We start from the raw sequence: 19,457 nt of genomic DNA, 5'->3' as shown, positions 1-19,457 counted from the left end.
TAAGGCTGTAACATAACAAAATGTGGAAGAAGTCCAGGTGTCTGAATACTTTCCAAATGCACTGTATAGAACAAAAAAAGTACACCCTCCTTACCCTAAACTATATATATTTTAGAATACATTTAAATTATATTGGAAATAAAAAGTAAAAACCATACAATCCAAGGAGCACCAGCATCAAGCATGACACATACTATTTAATTTCTTAAATGCATGACAGTTAATATCATGTGTGCCAAGAAACACTATATTACAACAACAAATCATAGAAAATTAAATAAAGAAGCCTGAAAAGTTCAAGGCTAATATCTCTGTGTTTAATAAACAAAGAACAGTCTCTTTTCTTTCTTTTGAGAGCACCGTCTCTCATTTCTGAACAGACCTGGCGAGAAGGACGTTGGCTGTGTGTGCTGACGTCTGAGCCTGCCTTCGCGACAGAAGCTACCATGGCCTGTTGTTTTGTTTTAAAAAAGCACAAAGTGCCTGAAGACAGAAAAATGTGTATTGTGATCAGTAGTACTGGAGAAATGTTCTCCTTCATCCCAAACCCGACCCATCTGTTGGGGAGAGCTCAGTGTGTTGGTTGGTGTGTGACTGATGACGGACTGGTGGCTCAGAGGGGCTGCAGGACAGTCCTCCCTGCCTCAGAGGCTCCTCCACTGGCCCCTGTCCTTTCTAGCTCAGACAGCTCCTCAAACACATCCCTGAGGAGAAGGTACACACACACACACACACACACACACACACAGCAGTCAGTCAAGGCACGGCTCACAAACAAATCCACACCCCTTACAGTGGGTTCCAGTGCATAATATGATACACACATTACATTAAGTTCTCCACAATATCTCCCACCATAAGTGAATGTACAACTTTAGTTTTATTAATGTTCTGATATTAAAACCCCACAGCAAACTTCTAGTTACCAGACGGTTTCACTTTGCCAGTTAATTTTTTTCTGACAAAACAAATACATTTCAACAAATAATATTTTCTTATAGCATGAAAGATGAGATTTTGTTCCAGCTTCTGCTCAGAGTTGCCAATCGTATGGACAACCCTGCTTACTAGAGCTGGGTCTCTCTCAGCCTCCACTGCATTATAAATCAGTCACACAGACAGACTGGTATAGGGCATATAGTGGGAGGCTGGTGGTTTTTCCCTTACCATAAGAGAACAGAGTTGTGATCAGTAGGAGACACTGTAGAAAAACATTTTGCAACTGAAAATGAAAATCTGCTTCCGTATTGGACAAATTTCACATTGTTGCCCTAATGAACATAATCCAGTACACAACTGAAACTGGTAGAGGGAGACTAACTTGTGCATGTAGAAAAAGATGTATCCGCTGCGGTCGCGGTCTCTCTGCACCGTGGCCTCTTGCGTGCGCGACACATCCAGGTCGTTGTAGGTCAGCCACGACTGCTTCTTCATGTCGTACACGTCGCTGATGTAATGGCCTGAGGGTCCGGAGATAGAATTATAGGTTAATATTAGACTACAAATATACAGTGTTGCTGCCTCAGCTGACAAATTTTACATTTATGCTTTAATTTTTTTTTTTTACAGATTGATGATCTGTGGCTCCTGCTAACACAGTAGTGTGTTATGAGATCAGTCGATACCAAAACAAAATCATAACATTCACATCTCTTACACCGCTATTTGTGGTTACCAGAAATGAGTGCATCTCGTAGCTTGGCCATATACTGTATCTCAGAATGTGGTCTATAGGCAGGGCAGTGCTTACCAGAGGAGGAGCTGCTCCCGATGTGACTGACTACACTGATCAGCCGGAACGAGTTGGCCAAATCTCCGCTCTGGGAACAAGAAAGGAAGGTGTTCAGCTGGGCCGTTTCTCCCTACTTAATCTTAGACACCCAGAACTAAAATGGTGCGTAGTTGTGCCAGATGCTTTATTGAGTTCTTGGGGGACATGTTAGAAAAGACACTAACAAGACTAGCAAAGACTCCACTCATCTTGGGCGATATACCGTTATACCCGGGTATTTTGAAACACAGGCGGTATGATTTGAAGCAATTATTGAGATGATTGCCACTGACAACCAGCCATTCACAGTGGTGTCTGACGTTGGTTTTCAGCGGCTGATTACTCTTGCTGAACCCCTGTACAGGATCAAAGAGGAAACATTTTACTGCACAGAAATGCAAGATAAAACACATGAGAGTTGTGATGAAAGTGAAGAATCTGGTGGCACCAGTGAACGCTCCACACATGGCATTCACAACTGACTGCTGGTCAGGCACGACAGAGTCCCTGATGAGCCTTACTGGACATTTCTTTGGCAATGTCTGAACAAGAAAGCAGATTGTGCTGAATGTCAAGACTATGACTGGATCACACACAGGAAACTACATCAGAGAGATGTTTTTGACCTTGTTGGAATACTGGGACATCCACACAGAATGTGTAGTGTTCGTCCTCAGGGACAGTGGGGCAAACATGGTGAAAGGTAGGAGACTGGCAGTGCTTCCAGACTTCAGCTGCAGTGCACATACCCTATAGCTTGTAATCAATGATGGCCTATCCAGTCAGAGAGCTGTGCTAGACATTAATGCCATGTTGAAGAGCTGTGCAACTCACTTTGACCACTCTGTACTGGCCAAACAAAGGCTGAGGTCCATTCAGGAAGAGCTTGGGACTTCCCAAACCCAGCATCATCCAAGCAGTTTAAACTCGCTGGAACTTAACACTACACATGTTGCAGAGGATGTTTGAACAGAGGCGTGCACTGAATGTGTATGCAGGTGAATACACATTCAACTCAATTGAGAGACTGGCACCTATGGAGGTGACACTGGAGATGAGCCACTCCAACTCTACAGCCACATGCATCATCCACAGTGTGTCGCTGCTGAAGCAGGAGGGTTCTTCTACCCAAGGCATCAAAACTTTACGGAAGACCATGTTGGACAGTCTGACGAGGCGGTTCTCCAAGGCCGAGGAGACAAAGTGCCTGGTGCTGGCAACTGTCCTGGATCCACGTTACAAGAGCTAGGCCTTCACCTCAGGGACAACACTAGAGAAAGCAAAAGAGTGGCTGAAGGAGGAATCTGGCCTACTAAGGAAACCAAATCCCAGAGCCACAGCAGAAGGGACGAGTGAAGGGGGAAGACCCAGAACCAGGTGCAAAGAGGTAAATAGTCCGGGGTAGATCAGCCACCCAGTCTGGTGGACAGCCTCTATAAAAACTGTGCATCGTCTGTAAAGGCTAGACTCTCAGCCTAACAGTCAGTCAAGACTGGTGGGCTGACAGTCTAACTATTGCAAATAATGAATCAATATTAAATGAAGACGATTGTTTGAAGAAATGACCAAGTCTCTCTCAGTACTGAATTTCCACGACACCTCTCATTGACAGAAAGAGCAGCTTGCGGTGGTGGAAGCAGAATGAGGACAGATTACAATCACTCAGAAAGAAGTTGGTCCACCATCTTCTTCGGGCCCAAGCGAGAGAGTGTTCAGTGAGGTGGGGATAATTTATGATAAGCGAAAGAGCAGACTGACAGGGGAACATGCAGACAAGCACTGCTTTCTGCACTACAACCTAAAACTTCTTAACTAGGAATATTGAAGACTCATGTTTAAAGGAACCACCAGCTTTCATATGTTCTCATGTAATGAGCAAGAAACTTAAACGTTAGCTTTTTTTACATGGCACATATTGCACTTTTACTTGCTTCTCCAACACTTTGTTTTTGCATTATTTAAACCAAATTGAACATGTTTCATTATTTATTTGAGACTAAATTTATTTGATTTATGTATTATATTAAGTTATAATAAAAGTGTTCATTGTTCATTCAGTATTGTTGTAATTGTCATTCCAAATATATATAACTTTTGGCTGATGAATCGTATCGGCTTTTCTTTGGTCCAGTAATAATCGGTATCGGAAAAAATAAATCATACGGTCGACCTCTAGTACACACCATTGAAACTGTAACTTCTATTTGCAACCACAAAGATAGCCGCCGGTCCACCCACCGTCAACTTAATTGGTCATGTGTATTCTATTATCTACATTTCTATGATTTCAAAATATGTTTCCTATGGAGGATTGACAGTATAACTTAAAACAGATATTCCCATTCAAGGTCAACATTCTATGATGTGTGCACCATTTTAGTACATTTCATCCGCCAAAATAAGACACCTACCATGTATGCAAGAGCATGCTGTGTTTCAACCGATGGCAGGCACAACAAACACCTCAGATTATGTCAAATAGTCTGCGCATCTCCATGCATAACTTCTAGTGGTTGATCAACTGTATTGCAAGCAAATATTGTTATTTTGGGGGAAATTTAGGTGTTTGATGTATGGGAATTATAATAATGGTAGGCTAATAAAAACATTAAAACATAGGCCTAATGATAAAACAGATGCATTTGCCATTGGTAAGGAGATCACATAGCAGCATGTTCCCTAATATATTTATTTTACTTTTATTATATAGGCCTAAATCATAATCATATTGCGGGACATGTCTCCTTTTCTGTCATGACTGGTTTATTTCTGCTACACAACAAATATTACGCTACCATTTAGCCATCTCTCATTCAATAGCCAAGCATGCTTGAAAGTAAATAGACCGGTAGTCTATTTAAAATATTTGACAGTATTGTTTGGCTACAGTATCGCGATAGGAGTGCGACATCGTAGCCTATTTAATCTCAGAGCCTATACGAAAGCAAGAGAAACAAAATACTGAACCATTTGTATTTTCCATAGAAGTGTGGCCTGTAGCATTTAATTTTAAAAGATTTAAAAACATTCTGCCCATACTTCTACAGAAATCTGATCAAATTGCTTTTTTTTTTTTTTAGAAACTATCATGGTCCAGTTTCAACATCTTCAAATCATACAGCAAAAATATGTTTTTGTTACCATAAAATTGCATTTTCCAGGCGGGGCTGTAAAGCTCGCCACGAGCGCACAAACATCACAGGGCTCTGATTAAAGCAATGAAAACATGCGTATATGTTGCATACGACAGTTTGAAAAATCCCAATAATTTGTTGCCACGCAAATCCTAGGAATTTTGTGAAATGTATGCAGTTGATAAATGACACTAACCTGGTGAAGGTTAGTGTGAGGGAGAAAAGTAGGAGGGAGACTTCGTACCTCAGCATTTCTCTTCAGATCCTCGGTCTCTGCTTCGCTGTACTCCATATCCAGCACCTCCTCGTTTCCAGAGTCCTCGTCTGAACACAGCAGCTCCGGCAACGAATTGTTGAACTCTGGGACGGCGGAGAAAAACGAGGGAGAATCAAGACATGTAAAAATGTGCAAACACACACACACACACACACACACTTCTTTACTTTAGTGAAGCTGCGTATTGGCATAAAAAGGGGTAGCAGTGTCTATGCTGTACCTTGCAGGCTGAGCTCTGTGGCTCTCTTCAGGTCGTCGTCCTCCCTCATCTCTTGGGCTTCCTGTAGGAGAAACCACACGTTGCAAAGGTCAGGTTTGCATCGTGGTGATGCAATTACCAGCTGTCCTGTCCGGCTCTATCAAAAGGTTCACATAGGTAACATTGGCCCTATAGTTTTTTTCTTCTTCCCACCTTTATTTAACCAGGTAGGCTAGTTGAGAACAAGTTCTCATTTACAACTGCGACCTGGCCAAGATAAAGCAAAGCAGTGCGAAACAAACACAGAGTTACACATGGAATAAACAAGCGTACAGTCAATAACACATTAGAAAAAAATTAAGTCTATATACAGTGTGTTAAAATGGCGTGAGGTAGGCAATAAATAGGCCATAGTAGCGAGGTAATTACAATTTAGCAGATTAACACTGGAGTGATAAATGAGCAGATGATGATGTGCAAGTAGAGATACTGGTGTTCAAAATAGCAGAAAAGTAAATAAAAATAATATGGGGATGAGGTAGGTAGATTGGGTGGGCTATTTACAGATGGACTATGTACGGCAGCAATCGGTTAGCTGCTCAGATAGCTCATGTTTAAAGTTGGTGAGGGAAATAAAAGTCTCCAGCTTCAGTGATTTTTGCAATTCGTTCCAGTCACTGGCAGCAGAGAACTGGAAGGAAAGGAAGCCAAAAGGTTTTGGGGTGATTTTGGGGGTGACTAGTGAGATATACCTGCTGGAGCATGTGCTAGTGATGGTGGGTCTGAGCTCAAGACAGATTGTTTTCTTGTGGATCACAAAAACATTACAGAAGCGGAAGGAGGATTAGCCTACATTACAAAAACGTTGGTGAACCACCAACATCAGGTTTCCCCTACAGTAAAATGTCCAATGGTAGAGCTGTATAGGGGGTCTCTCTCTAATGTCCTAGTGTGTGTTGAGTCTTACATGCTCCTGCAGGCTCTGGGCCAGGGCTTGCTGCAGCTCCTGCTCCTCCCTCTCCTGCTCCAGGCCATACTGCTGCACCCAGTCCAGATCCCCCTGCACCCCCTCGGGGGTCTGGTTCTCCTTGTTCTCGTCCATGGTCAGGTCCAGGGAGTCCAGCACGTCTACACACACACACACAGATACACACTCCGTTTTGCATGGGTTGGTAAAACCAGAGGCTTCTGCATGTGTGTTGTATAATTCAAGTTTATAGTCTTAAAAATAGCATAGTTCAATGAAATGAATGGGCATCTAGTAAGTAACTACAGAGAGCTGTTTTGGTGTGTAGTCTCAAAATAATTTTGGTGAACTGTTTAAGCCTTTCCCTCCTGGCTGGTGTGTCCGTGTTTGAGATTGGTGGTTACCTGCAGACGGCTTAGTGTCAGTCTCCAGCAGGTCTGGGCGGTAGTTCATCTCCTGGGCGTCGGCGTCGCCGAAGCCCGTGTCAGGGCTGCTGGTTGGCTCGTCCTCAGGGGCGTGGCAGGAGAGCCCAGCGTCCTGGCGACTCATCTCCAGCACCGCGGCCAGCATTTCCTCATCGTTGATGCTGTTGAAGTCTGACGCGTCTGTGTGGTGGACGCCTCGCTGGACCTAAACACAGCCAGAGCTCATCATGTCACACACTTTCAACCTGGCCCCGCATGTGTCAGTGGTTAGGGTGTAGTAATGTATATCCCCCCAATCCCTCTGGTGCCCCAACCTCATCTGCTCTGTCGTCGGGCAGACAGTCGCTGAGGCGGCGCTTGCGGCTCACCACCTTCCGGCTCAGCTCCTCCTCGCTGTCAGAGTCCACCAGGATAGTGCTGGAGCTGCCCCCCGCCTTCAGAGACAATTTCCTGGTGGAAGGAAATGAAAACAGTAGTTAGAAGAACCAAACATCCACACTTTTGCACCTCACCAAGGAAACATTGGACTTACAGTGAACATGATCGGCCTTCCTGGGTTGGATGTAAAAGTGGGTGTTAGTGATGCCATGTTATTAGAGACTGGCTTACCGAAGTAGTGAGGAGGAGTTCACCGACTGGGAGGCCTTCAGTGTTCGTGACCTGTACAAATTTTTTATAAAACAAAGCGTGGTAGGTTAGAAAACAAAATATTCACGTGCTGTGATAAATGTCCAAATAACGTTGAAGACACGTCTGTGTGGTGACTTCAAAAGAAAAAGTGAACATTGTCCCAACAATTCGACAGTCTCCAAGTGTGCTTGTGTGTGTGTGTGTGTGTGGTTCTTACATGGCGGCGTTTGCGCTCCAGCCCAGACTGAGTGGGGGTCGAGTGGCGTCCGTGCAGTGGGACAGCAGCGTGAGGTAGCGGGGGATCATCACCTGCTGGCCTAGCTTACTGTTCAGTGACAGCTGGGCATTGAAGCTGTAGCGCTTCAGGTGCAGAATCAGAACTCTGCGTGAGGGAAAGGATAGGAAGCGATGTAGGGTTACCTCTTGCTCATTCAATTTGGTCATGGCAATGGCCCAAATGGCACCCTACTCCTATGCACTATATAGGGAATAAACGGAAATTTCAAATAAGACAACCCAGGTGAATGATCAGCTTAGTACGGAGTTGGTGTTCTTAACACCAGGGCTAAAGATCCCCGCTGTAGACAAATGGGAGCACCTGGGGAGTCGGCTGAATTTATGAGTCACCGTCGCCACTTTCCCGCTGCACTTCTCACACGAATACTCGATTTCCTCGATCTGGAATACACAGAAAGAAAATGTAACTCATCTACGTGATATTATGATTTAAATACTGTGTGGACTGTTTCATTGCCTTTAGTGGATAGAGATATATATATATATTATATATAGATAAGATATATGGACATGTGGTGGTTTGTGGGGACAGTGGGCACACACCCTGAAGAAGAGGTCCAGAGAGTCCTGGATGGACCGGAGGGGGATGGTCTTCTTCCTGCGAGGCAGGTCAATGGACAGGTCGTTGAACTGCTCCCGCTTGGTCACCACCTCGCCACAGCTGAAACCACACATAACAGCACAACCTTTGTTATGATTTGTCATTAATAACATGACATTCAGTGAGTCTTTAGAACAATTTCATATGCTTTGTAGAGGTAACATCACAAAATCAAAAAAAGGGATGGACTCAAGAGAAAATCTTGACATATTTGTATGTAATGGAGATCCGTTATTTTAGTTTACCATCAAGGAAGAGACTTACCACCCAGGAATCCACAGTCTGAAAAGGGGGCAACTCACTTACTCTTTGCAGGTGATTGTGTGCTGCACCTCAAACTCCATGTTAACCACCACAGGACAGGTGTAGATGCGCGAGGTGTTCGCTTCCTCCCCGGGCCGGGCTGCGGCCGCCTGCTGGGGAGGCTCATCCCACGCGGCCGCTGCCGACTCGCTTTTCCAGCTCTTGTTCATTTTCTCCACGTCCTCCTTCAGCTGGTCCAGGCACTGGCTCAGAAACTCATGGGCATCCTATAGAGAGAGAGAATGAGGAAGTCACCATGTGAGCGAATATACAAAGAGAGTCTAAATGGTGGTGGTGTTAATATTGTAGGTCTTACGTTCTGCATGTATCCGGAGAAGCGCTCGGCGGTGGAGGAGATGGCACTCTTCACTCTCCTCAGCAGGTCTTTCTTCACCTCGGGGCACGAGATGTCCTTCTTGGCCAGCAAGTGGGCAAAGCGTCTGCATGCACAGGGAGAAAGGGAGGGGGGGGTTGGGGGTCCATAAGGGCGCAGGGCAGTTGCACAAGTCAGCTAAGCAGTTAATTTGGTAAATGACATCACTAAGCCACCAAAACAGATTTTTAAAAAAGGTGCATCCCTTGGAAAAAGTAGAAATCTTTTGTGTTTAAGAAGAAACAAGGTGAGGACATTTGAAGAACTGATCAAACTAATGACAGTTTCCTATATTCAGTTATGGGGTTAGCTGAAGAGGCTGACTGATGAAACACTAACAGCAGCCTACCTGAGCAGGGCGTTGAATGGGATCTTCTTCCATGGGATTCCCTGCTTCAGCAGATCATTGGAGAATGATGGCAGGCTGAAAAGAGACTGGAGGATGGCGTTCATGTAACACGTGTTGCCCAGGTTGGAGAATCTGCAGCAAAGATGTTAAGAGGACATTTGAGTTATACTCTATATCCGTACCACCACTACAACCATTGGTGGTAAGAATACATGTTGTGACATGGAAGTGTCTATACTGGCATACTCATAACAAGCATGAACAGTTACAGTAAATGACTAACTTCTGGTAGTTAGGCAGCACTAGAACAGCTCCTCATTGACTATGGAGGTTAACCTCAGAATCACCACTATAACCCTGAGGTGTCTCCTTACCCTTGCAGTGGAGGCTGGGGCTGGGCCAGAGTGGACGGTCTCGGTTTGTTCCAGCCACCGTAGTCCAGAGTGGGGCGCACTTTCTTTAAGGGGGTTGAGTGATTGGGTAACATGAGACTTCTCTTAGCCGAGGTGGTCTGGGATGTAGTGGATGGCCTGTGTGTGTGTGTGTGGGGGGGGGAATAAATGTTGAGGAACTGAAGGTGTGGCAGCATCTTAAAAATACATTCTAATGCATCATTAACAACAATGGAACAACCTGGTTAAATAAAGGTAAAACATTATTATTATTATTTTTTTAACTTACCTGTCTAGAAAGGATTGACTCGCGGAGTAGTCTTTGGTCGCCGAACGGCTGCCGTAGAATGACGTGGGCTGAAGTGGTGCCTGGACCAGTGAAACTGTTGGCAAAGCCAGACAGTTATCAGACGTGTACATGACTCTGCAACAAAATTTCCTCATGGGGACAATAAAGTCAGTAATGTCAGGTAAAGACAGGGCGCCTGGAGACGCTTCTGTTCTAGTCTGGAGAAGGACATCCCCACTTTGTATGTGTAGCAGACTGACTGAGGGTCTTTACCTGAGCTACGGTTCTCCTCTGCCTGTTTCAGCTTGTCTTTGCAGCTCAGCAGAAATTTCCTGGAGGGATCCGACGTGGCCTTGTTATTGCTGATATAAAGTAAGATTAAAGAGAACAGTTTAAATTAAGTGGAGCACAATGGTTTCACTACCATTGCCCCAAATGTATTTCCCATGTTATAATAGTGTTCATATCCCAGTAATGGTAGCAGTGTATGGTGCATTCCTGGTCAATATCGGTCAGTGGACCACATACAAGACATTTTCATAGGACAGCATTTCAATTCCTAAATTGACAGGAAGGGATGTGAAATCAACCAAAAACTTTGCTTGGTAGAGTAACATATTGCCTTTGTCATACCTGGATGAGTCATTCTCCTTGGGGTAGTCCTCAGTCAGGTCACAGTCAAAGATGTGGAGTCTCTTCCTCTTCTCATTCCTGAGGGGGCAAACACAGCATTAAGATTGGTTACGAGATAAATACAAAACAAATGCCACTGTCAAGTGTAGAAATGTTCTCTCAGGGGAAAGGCTAGTGAGAGGGGAGGAGATTTGGGACAGAGGTTGTGTTGCAAAGTGGTCCTGTGACTCATTTGGTAAAGCATTGAGATTACAACGCCAAGAGTTGTGGGTTCGATTCCTGTTGGGGCCACACATGTAAAATGTATGCACGCATTACTAAGTCACATTGGATAAAAGCGTCTGCTAAATGACATGCAGTGAGGTCCAAAAGTATTTGGACAGTGAATTATTATTTTGGTGTTGTTTTAGCTCTGTACTCCAGCACTTTGGATTTGAAATGTTGCAATGACTATGGAGTAGAGGTCGACCGATTAATTGGAAATGGCCGATTAATTAGGGCCGATTTCAAGTTTTCATAACAATCGGAAATGGGTATTTTTGGGCGCAGATTTGCCCCCCCAAAAATGTATACCTTCATTTAACTAGGCAATTCAGTTAAGAACACATTCTTATTTTCAATGACGCCTTAGGAATGGTGGGTTAACTGCCTCGTTCAGGGGAAGAACGACAGATTTTCACCTCGTCAGCTCGGGGGACCCAATCTTGCAACATTACAGTTAACTAGTCCAACGCAATAACGACCTGCCTCTCGTTGCACTCCACAAGGAGACTGACTGCCTGTTACGCGAATGCAGTAAGCCAAGGTAAGTTGAATCATAATCACTAGTTATCATAAACCATGTGTAGTTATTACTAGATATTATCTAGCGTGTCCTGCGTTGCATATAATCTGACTGAGCATACAAGCATCTAAGTATCTGACTGAGTGGTGATAGGCAGAAGCAGGAGCGTAAACATTCATTCAAACAGCACTTTCTTTGCGTTTTGCCAGCAGCTCTTCGTTGTGCGTCAAGCATTGGCGCTGTTTATGACTTCAAGCCTATCAACTCCCGAGATGAGGCTGGTGTAACCGAAGTGAAATGGCTAGCTAGTTAGCGCGCGCTAATAGTGTTTCAAACGTCACTCGTTCTGAGCCAACTAGTAGTAGTTCCCCTTGCTCTACATGGGTAACGCTGCTTCAATGGTGGCTGTTGTCGTTGTGTTGCTGGTTCGAGCCCAGGGAGGAGCGAGGAGAGGGACGGAAGATATACTGTTACACTGGCCTACACTGGCCTATAAGAACATCCAATAGTCAAAGGTTCATGAAATACAAATGGTATAAAGGGAACTAGTCCTATAATTCCTATAATACCTACAAACTAAAACTTCTTACCTGGGAATATTGAAGACTCATGTTAAAAAGGAACCACCAGCTTTCATATGTTCTCATGTTCTGAGCCAGGAACTGAAACGTTAGCTTTCTTACATAGCACATATTGCACTTTTACTTTCTTCTCCAACACTTTGTTTTTGCATTATTTAAACCAAATTGAACACGTTTCATTATTTACTTGAGGCTAAATTGATTTTATCGATGTATTAAAATAAGTTTTCATTAAGTATAGTTGTAATTGTCATTATTACAAATAAAAACCGTCATCTTTTTTTGGTCCGCCAATAATCGGTATCGAAAAATCATAATTGGTCGACCTCTACTACGGAGGTTAAAGTTTAGACTGTCAGCTTTAATTTGAGGGTATTTTCATCGAGGATTGGAACCAGTTCAGTGAACAGAACACTAGAAAATAACATTTGTTAAGGAACAGAATAAGAACAAAAGTGATCTATACTGTTCCAGAACAGAACCGTTATTTTAAAGGAATGGGAACCTGTTAACTTCTTTGGGACTGGGGGCAGTATTGAGTAGCTTGGATGAATAAGGTGCCCAGAGTAAACTGCCTGCTACTCAGGCCCAAAAGCTAGAATATGCATATAATGAGTAGATTTGGATAGAAAACACTCTGAAGTTTCTAAAACTGTTTGAATGATGTCTGAGTATAAAAGAACTCATAATGCAGGCAAAAACCCGAGAAATAAATCCAACCAGGAAGTGGGAAATCTGAGGTTTGTAGGTTTAAGTCTTTGCCTATCCAATATACAGTGTCTATGGGGTCGTATTGCACTTCCTAAGGCTTCCACTAGATGTCAACAGTCTTTAGAACCTGGTTTCAGGCTTCTACTATGAAGGGGGAGCGAATAAGAGCTGTTTGGCAAAGGGGTCTGGCAGAATGCCATGAGCTAAATCATACACGCGGCCGTGAGAGCGAGCAGCGTTCCCTTTCATTTCGAAAGACAAAGGAATTGTCCGGTTGGAATATTATTGAAAATGCATGATAAAAACATCCTAAAGATTGATTCTATACATTGGTTGACATGTTTCTATGAACTGTAATAGAACTTTTTTTTACTTTGTCTGACCTAAGTGCTCACGTATTGTGCATTTGGATTACTGTACTGAACGCGAACAAAAAGGATGTATTTGGACATAAATGGAACAAAAACAAACATTTATTGTGGAACTGGGATTCCTGGGAGTGCATTCCGATGAAGATCAAAGGTAAGTGAATATTTATAATTTGTGACACATCTCCTTGGTTGGAAAATGGCTGTATGTTTTTCTGGCTAGGAGCTGACCTAACATAATTGTATGGTGTGCTTTTACCGTAAAGCCTTTTTGAAATCTGACACAGCGGTTGCATTAAGGATAAGGTTTTTTAAATGTGTGTTTAACACTTGTATCTTTTATCAATGTTTATGATGAGTATTTCTGTAATTTGATGTGGCTCTCTGCACTTTCACCAGATGTTTGTTTGAGACAATGCATTTTCGAACATAACACACCAATTTCAATTGAGGTTTTTGGACATAAAAATTAACTTTATCGAACAAAAACACACATTTATTGTCTAACATGGAGTCCTGGGCCTGCCATCCGGTGAAGATCAAAGGTTAGTGATTCATTTTAACGCTATTTCTGTCTTTTGTGACACCTCTCCTTCTTTGGAAAAGGTGGGAGCGTCCCACATTTCCCAGAGAAGTTGAATAATTTGTTTACATAATTTCCCCCCCAGTCCCACAAAAAACACAAAGCCCTCCCTCTATTAACCAGAAACCTCTTTCATTGTCTGCCAGCCAGCTGAAAATCTGTAGCCTACCGATATTACAAGTGTGACTCAGAAGATAGGGAGAGATTTTTCATGACAAGAATGGATTAACTTTTTTTAATGCTAGTTAGGGATACTATAGTTATCCTCACCTTTCACATTGGATTTATTAAACTACAAAAAAGTAAGATGTGTTTTTAATTCTGGTGCCACTCTGCACACACAAGCTTGTTAGCTTCTCTGGTCCAACGTTAAGCCAACTGAAGTTCAAAAACATTCAAAGTTCCTCCATAGAAGCCACTCCTCCGTAGGAATAATTAATAAATAATAATTCTATGGGCCTAATTTAGATAATGTATGTCATCACAAGATGCCCAGTGCTTCAAGCCAAATCTCTTCCACCCTCTCTCCCCACCAGCAAAATTGTCATTGCCCTACACTTTCCATCACGTACGTAAACAACTCACTGGGCTACAGCTTGCCCGCTCCATAGCACGCTGCTCTGTCCACACCGCATGATTGGTGAAGTAATTTAATGTGGAGCTAAAAAAAATATGATTTCCCTCTGTAGGAGGGAATGACTACCTGTTCTCAGACAGCCCACTGCGGGCAGGTGTGGAGGTCACTCTGCTGGGGCTACCCAGGGGCTTGCGGGTCGTCGTCTCCTCCCTGTTGTCCACAATGGGTCGCCTGGGTGTTGTCTTGATAAAGAGGCAGAGTTAAGTGGATGAGCTTGTCAGAGGTACTTAGTGTGGTTTTAAATGACAGGTGTATTCTAAACGCAATTATTTACCTGTCGTTCTCCATGCGGACTGGTCTCATTCTTTACGGATCGATTCCCGAGCACACCAAAGCTGGCACTTCCCTGGGAGGTCTTTAAAACTACCAGAAAACAACACTTACTTTCCAGCAGAGGGACTGGTCCACAGTAAATCATGTTGCAACTTTAAGAAACAGCTTACATAAAAAATATAAAAATTTTAAGACTTAATGATCTACAATTTCCAATATATTGTTACCGGTTGATTTTCCATGCTTCAGCTTTTCAAGGTATTCTTTCATTTTCTCAGCCACAACAGGGGGAACTCTCTCAAGGGTGACTATGCTGTCATCCTTCAGAGTCACCACAATTCGTCTCATAGTGTGTATGGGCTGCATCACGACATTATTCACATTATGGTTGAGCTGAAAGCATAGAAATATATAATGAACATATATATTCAGACTGCCTTAACATACAGAATTTCTCAGCTATTCAAGTCCAATGTAAGCATGCAATTTTGTTACATGAAATGAGCACGTATGGGGGAAAACACTATTATACAATACCTGGAAACTTTTGGCTGCACCACCGGCACTAAACTTCAGGCACAGGTTGACTTTGTTATCCTTCTCAAGAACCTCAAAGGTCCCCTCCTTCCATCGAGTGGTGCCCACATCTATGCTGTTGTAGCGGATTTTGACAACAGCACCACTGGAGAGTTTGGGCACTGCAACTGCCATTGGTGACTGTCAGGGTGGTGCTCTCCAAAATAACCTTAATGGAAGGGAAAAGTAGAAGGACATATTCTTAAAATATATACAGTGGCAAGAAAAAGTATGTGAACCTTCTGGAATTACCTGGATTTCTGTATAAATTGGTCATAACATTTGATCTGTTCTTCAGCTAAGTCACAACGATAGGAAAACAGTGTTTAACACACAACTTATTGTATTTTTATTGTCTATATTGAATATATTTAAACATTCACAGAGTAGGTTGTAAAATGTATGTGAACCCCTAGGCTAATGACTTCTCCAAAAGCAAATTGTCCAATCAATGAGACAAGACTTGAGATGTTGGTTAGAGCTGCCTTGCCCTATAAAAAAACTCACAAACTTTGAGTTTGCTATTCACAAGAAGCATTACCTGATGTGAACCATGCCTAGAAAGAATATTACAAATTGTTGACTTGCATAAAGCTGGAAAGGGTTACAAAAGTATCTCTAAAAGCCTTTATGTTCATCAGTCCACGGTAAGACAAATTGTCTGTAAATGGAGAAAGTTCAGCACTGTTGCTACGCTCCCTAGGAGTGGCTATCCTGCAAAGGTGACTGCAAGAGCACAGAGCAGAATGCTCAATGAGGTTAACTTGAGTGTAGGGGGCAGGATTTTCGTTTTTGGCTATAAAAAAAAGTACCCATATGAAACTGCCTATTTCTCAGGCCCAGAATACGCATATAATTGTCAGATTAGGATAGAAAACACTCTGAAGTTTCCAAAACTGTCAATGACCTAATGGCCTATGACCTCCCAGGCCCACCCTTGCCCAGTCATTGGAAATCCATAGATTAGGACCTAATAAATTGATTTCAATTGACCCATTTCCTTATATGAACTGTAACTCAGTAAAATCTTTGAAATTGTTGCATTTATATGTTTTTGTTCAGTACAAGTATACGTTTTCAAAATGCATACGGCCTTCAGCTCTTGCAAAGTGGTGTGTGACATGCTGATGAAGCCTGCCTTCTGCTGCGGTTTGATCCCACGTTCAAAACAACTGGGACTTTAGTGCATTCAAGACACAACTGGGAAAAATTATATTTGTATGGTCCTCCAACACAGAATTCCAACTCGAGTCTCTTTCTAGAGCTCTGACATTCGATGTAAAGATCACGGACGCCATAATTTGACTTCGTATTTTTCCCAGAGTTCCCAATTGTCTGGAAAGCACCACAGGATGCTGCAGCAGCAGCTCCTACGCTGTATGATAGATTTTCCACTCAAAGGCCTTGTATCTGTATGCATGTGATAAATAAGATACATAACGAATACAGCCTACTGTCCACACGTGGCAAACTAATTCCACTAAATTAACCTATAGATCGATAAGCACAACCAGTCAAATGTATTTCTATCAATGAATAGGCTAAAAAGCATGATTTCGCAATGGGATTTTTTCCCCTTCTTCTCCCGGACAATTAGCCCGTGCCAATATTATTTAGTGGCTTTCCTAAAAAAATATCTGACAAAAGCCAGCTATTATCGGCTAGGAAACCTTCAGGTGGAACAGGGTATTCAGGTGGCACAGGGTTGGGTGTATTTTTGGCACTCTAGGCCTAATCAGTCGGACTACTGAATACAGCATAACTGTGACATACAGCCCAACAGTTAATAATTGGTCATTAATAACACTGCTTTTTGTTCATGACCACCGGACTTTAAATTAATGGCTTTCACATGCTGTATTTTTAAAAATAAATTCTTTATAGACTAATTAGAATATTATATTACATATCTAATTTGCACAAAGTCCGAAAGTTTACTTTCATAAATTGTTTCAACTCAGTTTTGCATAAAGCATTTAATATTGGTTAATAATATGACAATCCTATCTTAAAATGGGCTTAATTTACAGCAATTATTTTGTATAATATTGCAAATTCATTTCATTAAAAAAAAGTGTGCTACATCAGCCCGGACTATGTCATAACAATATGGCCACCCTATCTTCAGATATTGGACATAAGGTATTGAATTGAGATTCCAGACAGGTGTTTTGATGCTTTATTGTCGACAAGGGATTATCAATGACCTGTCCGCGACCCTTTTCGGTCAATTGAAAATAAAACATCTCAGCAATAGTAAATCCTATCCTCATGAAATAAATTGTTCTGTGTTCCTGAAAAGCTGCTCTACAACATGAAATACTTAGTATAACACCAGAACCAAAGTTTAATTAACACTTAACACCCTAATTGTGGCTAAAGTTGCAAGCATAGGTAACATTATTGGTAAATCTAATTGCTGAAATTTAGTTAACAAATTTAGTTGATTTGCATAGGGAACTAACGTTAGAGATGGGCATGCTCTCAGATAGCTCTGTAAATGTAGGGTTTAGCTGGATGTCAGAATAGTTTGCGATGTTAACGCTACCTGGTTAATAATTGAACTGGCATAACGATGTTTAGCTACGGCAACGTTATGGAATCGATTGCATGAAAATATGATGAGTTTATAGATTCAACTGTATCACCTACTTGTTCAATGTGGATGGTCAGATCAGCTAACGTTAGTTGATAGTCATAAGAATCCAACGTTACTGATGGCTAGCTAGCTAACTTAACGTTATATCAGTTCTGGGGACATAGGGGGAGGACCCAACCATTACACGCGGGTCAGTTAACTAGCTAACGTTAAGCGACTGTATAGCTAACGTTGGCTTGCTAACAAAACGGGGCCAACTGAATGTTATCAAATGAGATTGACGCCCCCTATCAACTCAGCAAAACACAACTGGATAGTTGCACATTGAACCTAGTCTAGCAATTTCCCCTGCACGATAGCTGGCTACTAAAAAGGCCGAGGATATAACGTCTGCTAGCTAACTGACTGGCTAATTTGCTTGTTTGCCATTTGATGGAGGTGAAAACATCGTCTAAACTTAATTACAAGGCAAAAAACACTTACCCGAATGAAATATTCTTGAACGGAAACTTTTAAAATAAAAATTAAAAAAAATCTCTATATAAATCCTAAGGGAGTAGTAAATTGTTTTTTTGCCGGCATTCGGTGGCCCCAATATTATATTGTTGACAGTGTGGTCCACACACACACGACGTTTTCCTACCGTACTCGATGATGGCGGGAATGTGAAAATGTAAAGCGGAAATGATATAGAGGAACCAAAGAGAATGATAGAGGCCTCTACTGGCCAAAAAGGTCGTATTAGCCTGAGCATCGCCATTGCTGGCTTATTCTACTTTGAGGAATTATGGCAGACTACTGGTGTATTGCCGCCACCTACTGTAAATTGTAGTGAAACAAAATTATATCAATCGCGGGAAAGGGGGTCCTGACATTATACAAACTACAACATTTTTATTAAAACCCCATTCTACTCCTTCACTCACAATTCAAATAACTTCCCTACACAGGCTCAGGGGTCTGTGATGACCATGCATTGTAATGTTTCTGCTGTTATTCCCAATTTCCCCAAAAACCCTCAATCGCACTCACGACGATGTCCATTTCCTCAGCTTTTCCACCTTCTTTACATGCAACATTTCAGATTCCCTCTGTTGACCAAGGAATTGTCTCTGGTGTCTCTACTCCTACTATCATTAGTTCTTCAACATCACTCATTTCTTCCACTCTTCTCAATGCCTCCGGATAGGAGACATGCTGGACAGCCCGTATTCTTGCCACTTGCCACTTGACACATGGCCATATAATTTGCATTTGCAGACACAAAGAAAACGTATCATTATTCTCACCAATTTACCCAATGCATCCACGATTTTTAGAGACTTCAAACGGATCTCTCAGGTAACATTGATCCAAAACACTTACTTGGCTTGGATTCCACTACCACTTTTCTTCTCTTATATCGTTTTGTATTTGCCATTGTAAATCCAATATTTTTTTCCTCTCATCTCCACTAGACACGCAATCTGATTCAAACAAAACATCCGCTTCCTCTATTTCCCAACCTTGACCTTCAGTTACAACTACCACAGCCAAGTCCCCATTGCAGGCTTCCACCATTTTCATGTAGTCAACTGGATGGGACTTCCAACTGCATTTGCTGGTCCCTCCTGGTGACCCTGTTGGAGTCATGTCCAGGAAGGATCAGCCAATTGTGAAGAAGAAAATTGACTACTTCAAAATGGAGATTGCCCCAATGGCGCTG

General features: G+C 42.4%; 1 protein-coding gene across 3 annotated transcripts; it reads right to left on the bottom strand.

The window, feature by feature from the left end:
* Nucleotides 1–160: 160 nt before the first annotated feature.
* Nucleotides 161–19,405, bottom strand: LOC112235276 (ubiquitin carboxyl-terminal hydrolase 37). 3 transcript variants are annotated; one of them, XM_024403701.2, is made up of 24 exons: nt 19,118–19,405; nt 15,115–15,322; nt 14,805–14,970; nt 14,579–14,667; nt 14,371–14,486; nt 10,641–10,718; nt 10,281–10,369; nt 10,008–10,101; nt 9,701–9,856; nt 9,327–9,458; nt 8,921–9,044; nt 8,608–8,831; nt 8,244–8,361; nt 8,002–8,081; nt 7,621–7,785; nt 7,383–7,433; nt 7,088–7,223; nt 6,753–6,978; nt 6,349–6,509; nt 5,403–5,463; nt 5,150–5,265; nt 1,751–1,820; nt 1,322–1,460; nt 161–704 (listed from the first exon to the last, which is right to left on the bottom strand). In XM_024403701.2, exons 2-24 carry the CDS (start codon nt 15,286–15,288, stop codon nt 614–616), a joined length of 2,856 nt encoding a protein of 951 aa, XP_024259469.1. In that variant the 5' UTR covers nt 15,289–15,322; nt 19,118–19,405; the 3' UTR covers nt 161–613. The 3 variants fall into 3 exon arrangements, with proteins under 3 accessions (XP_024259469.1, XP_024259483.1, XP_024259476.1); XM_024403715.2 differs by lacking the exon at nt 19,118–19,405 and adding an exon at nt 18,785–19,034; XM_024403708.2 differs by lacking the exon at nt 19,118–19,405 and adding an exon at nt 18,236–18,429.
* Between the last annotated feature and the right edge of the window lie 52 nt (nt 19,406–19,457).

This window comes from Oncorhynchus tshawytscha, linkage group LG03 (genome assembly GCF_018296145.1).
Source record: "Oncorhynchus tshawytscha isolate Ot180627B linkage group LG03, Otsh_v2.0, whole genome shotgun sequence".
Classification (NCBI taxonomy): domain Eukaryota; kingdom Metazoa; phylum Chordata; class Actinopteri; order Salmoniformes; family Salmonidae; genus Oncorhynchus; species Oncorhynchus tshawytscha.
Note: the sequence above shows the minus strand (reverse complement) of the source record. Positions and strands in the feature narration are given on the sequence as shown.

Coding starts and splice junctions, on each gene's coding strand:
- LOC112235276 (XM_024403701.2), bottom strand. CDS start 15,288: ATGGCAGTTGCAGTGCCCAAACTCTCCAGTGGTGCTGTTGTCAAAATC. Junction 6,979..7,087: donor CCGACGACAGAGCAGATGAG/GTTGGGGCACCA, acceptor GGCTGTGTTTAG/GTCCAGCGAGGCGTCCACCA. Junction 705..1,321: donor ATCTTTTTCTACATGCACAA/GTTAGTCTCCCT, acceptor CCTTCTCCTCAG/GGATGTGTTTGAGGAGCTGT.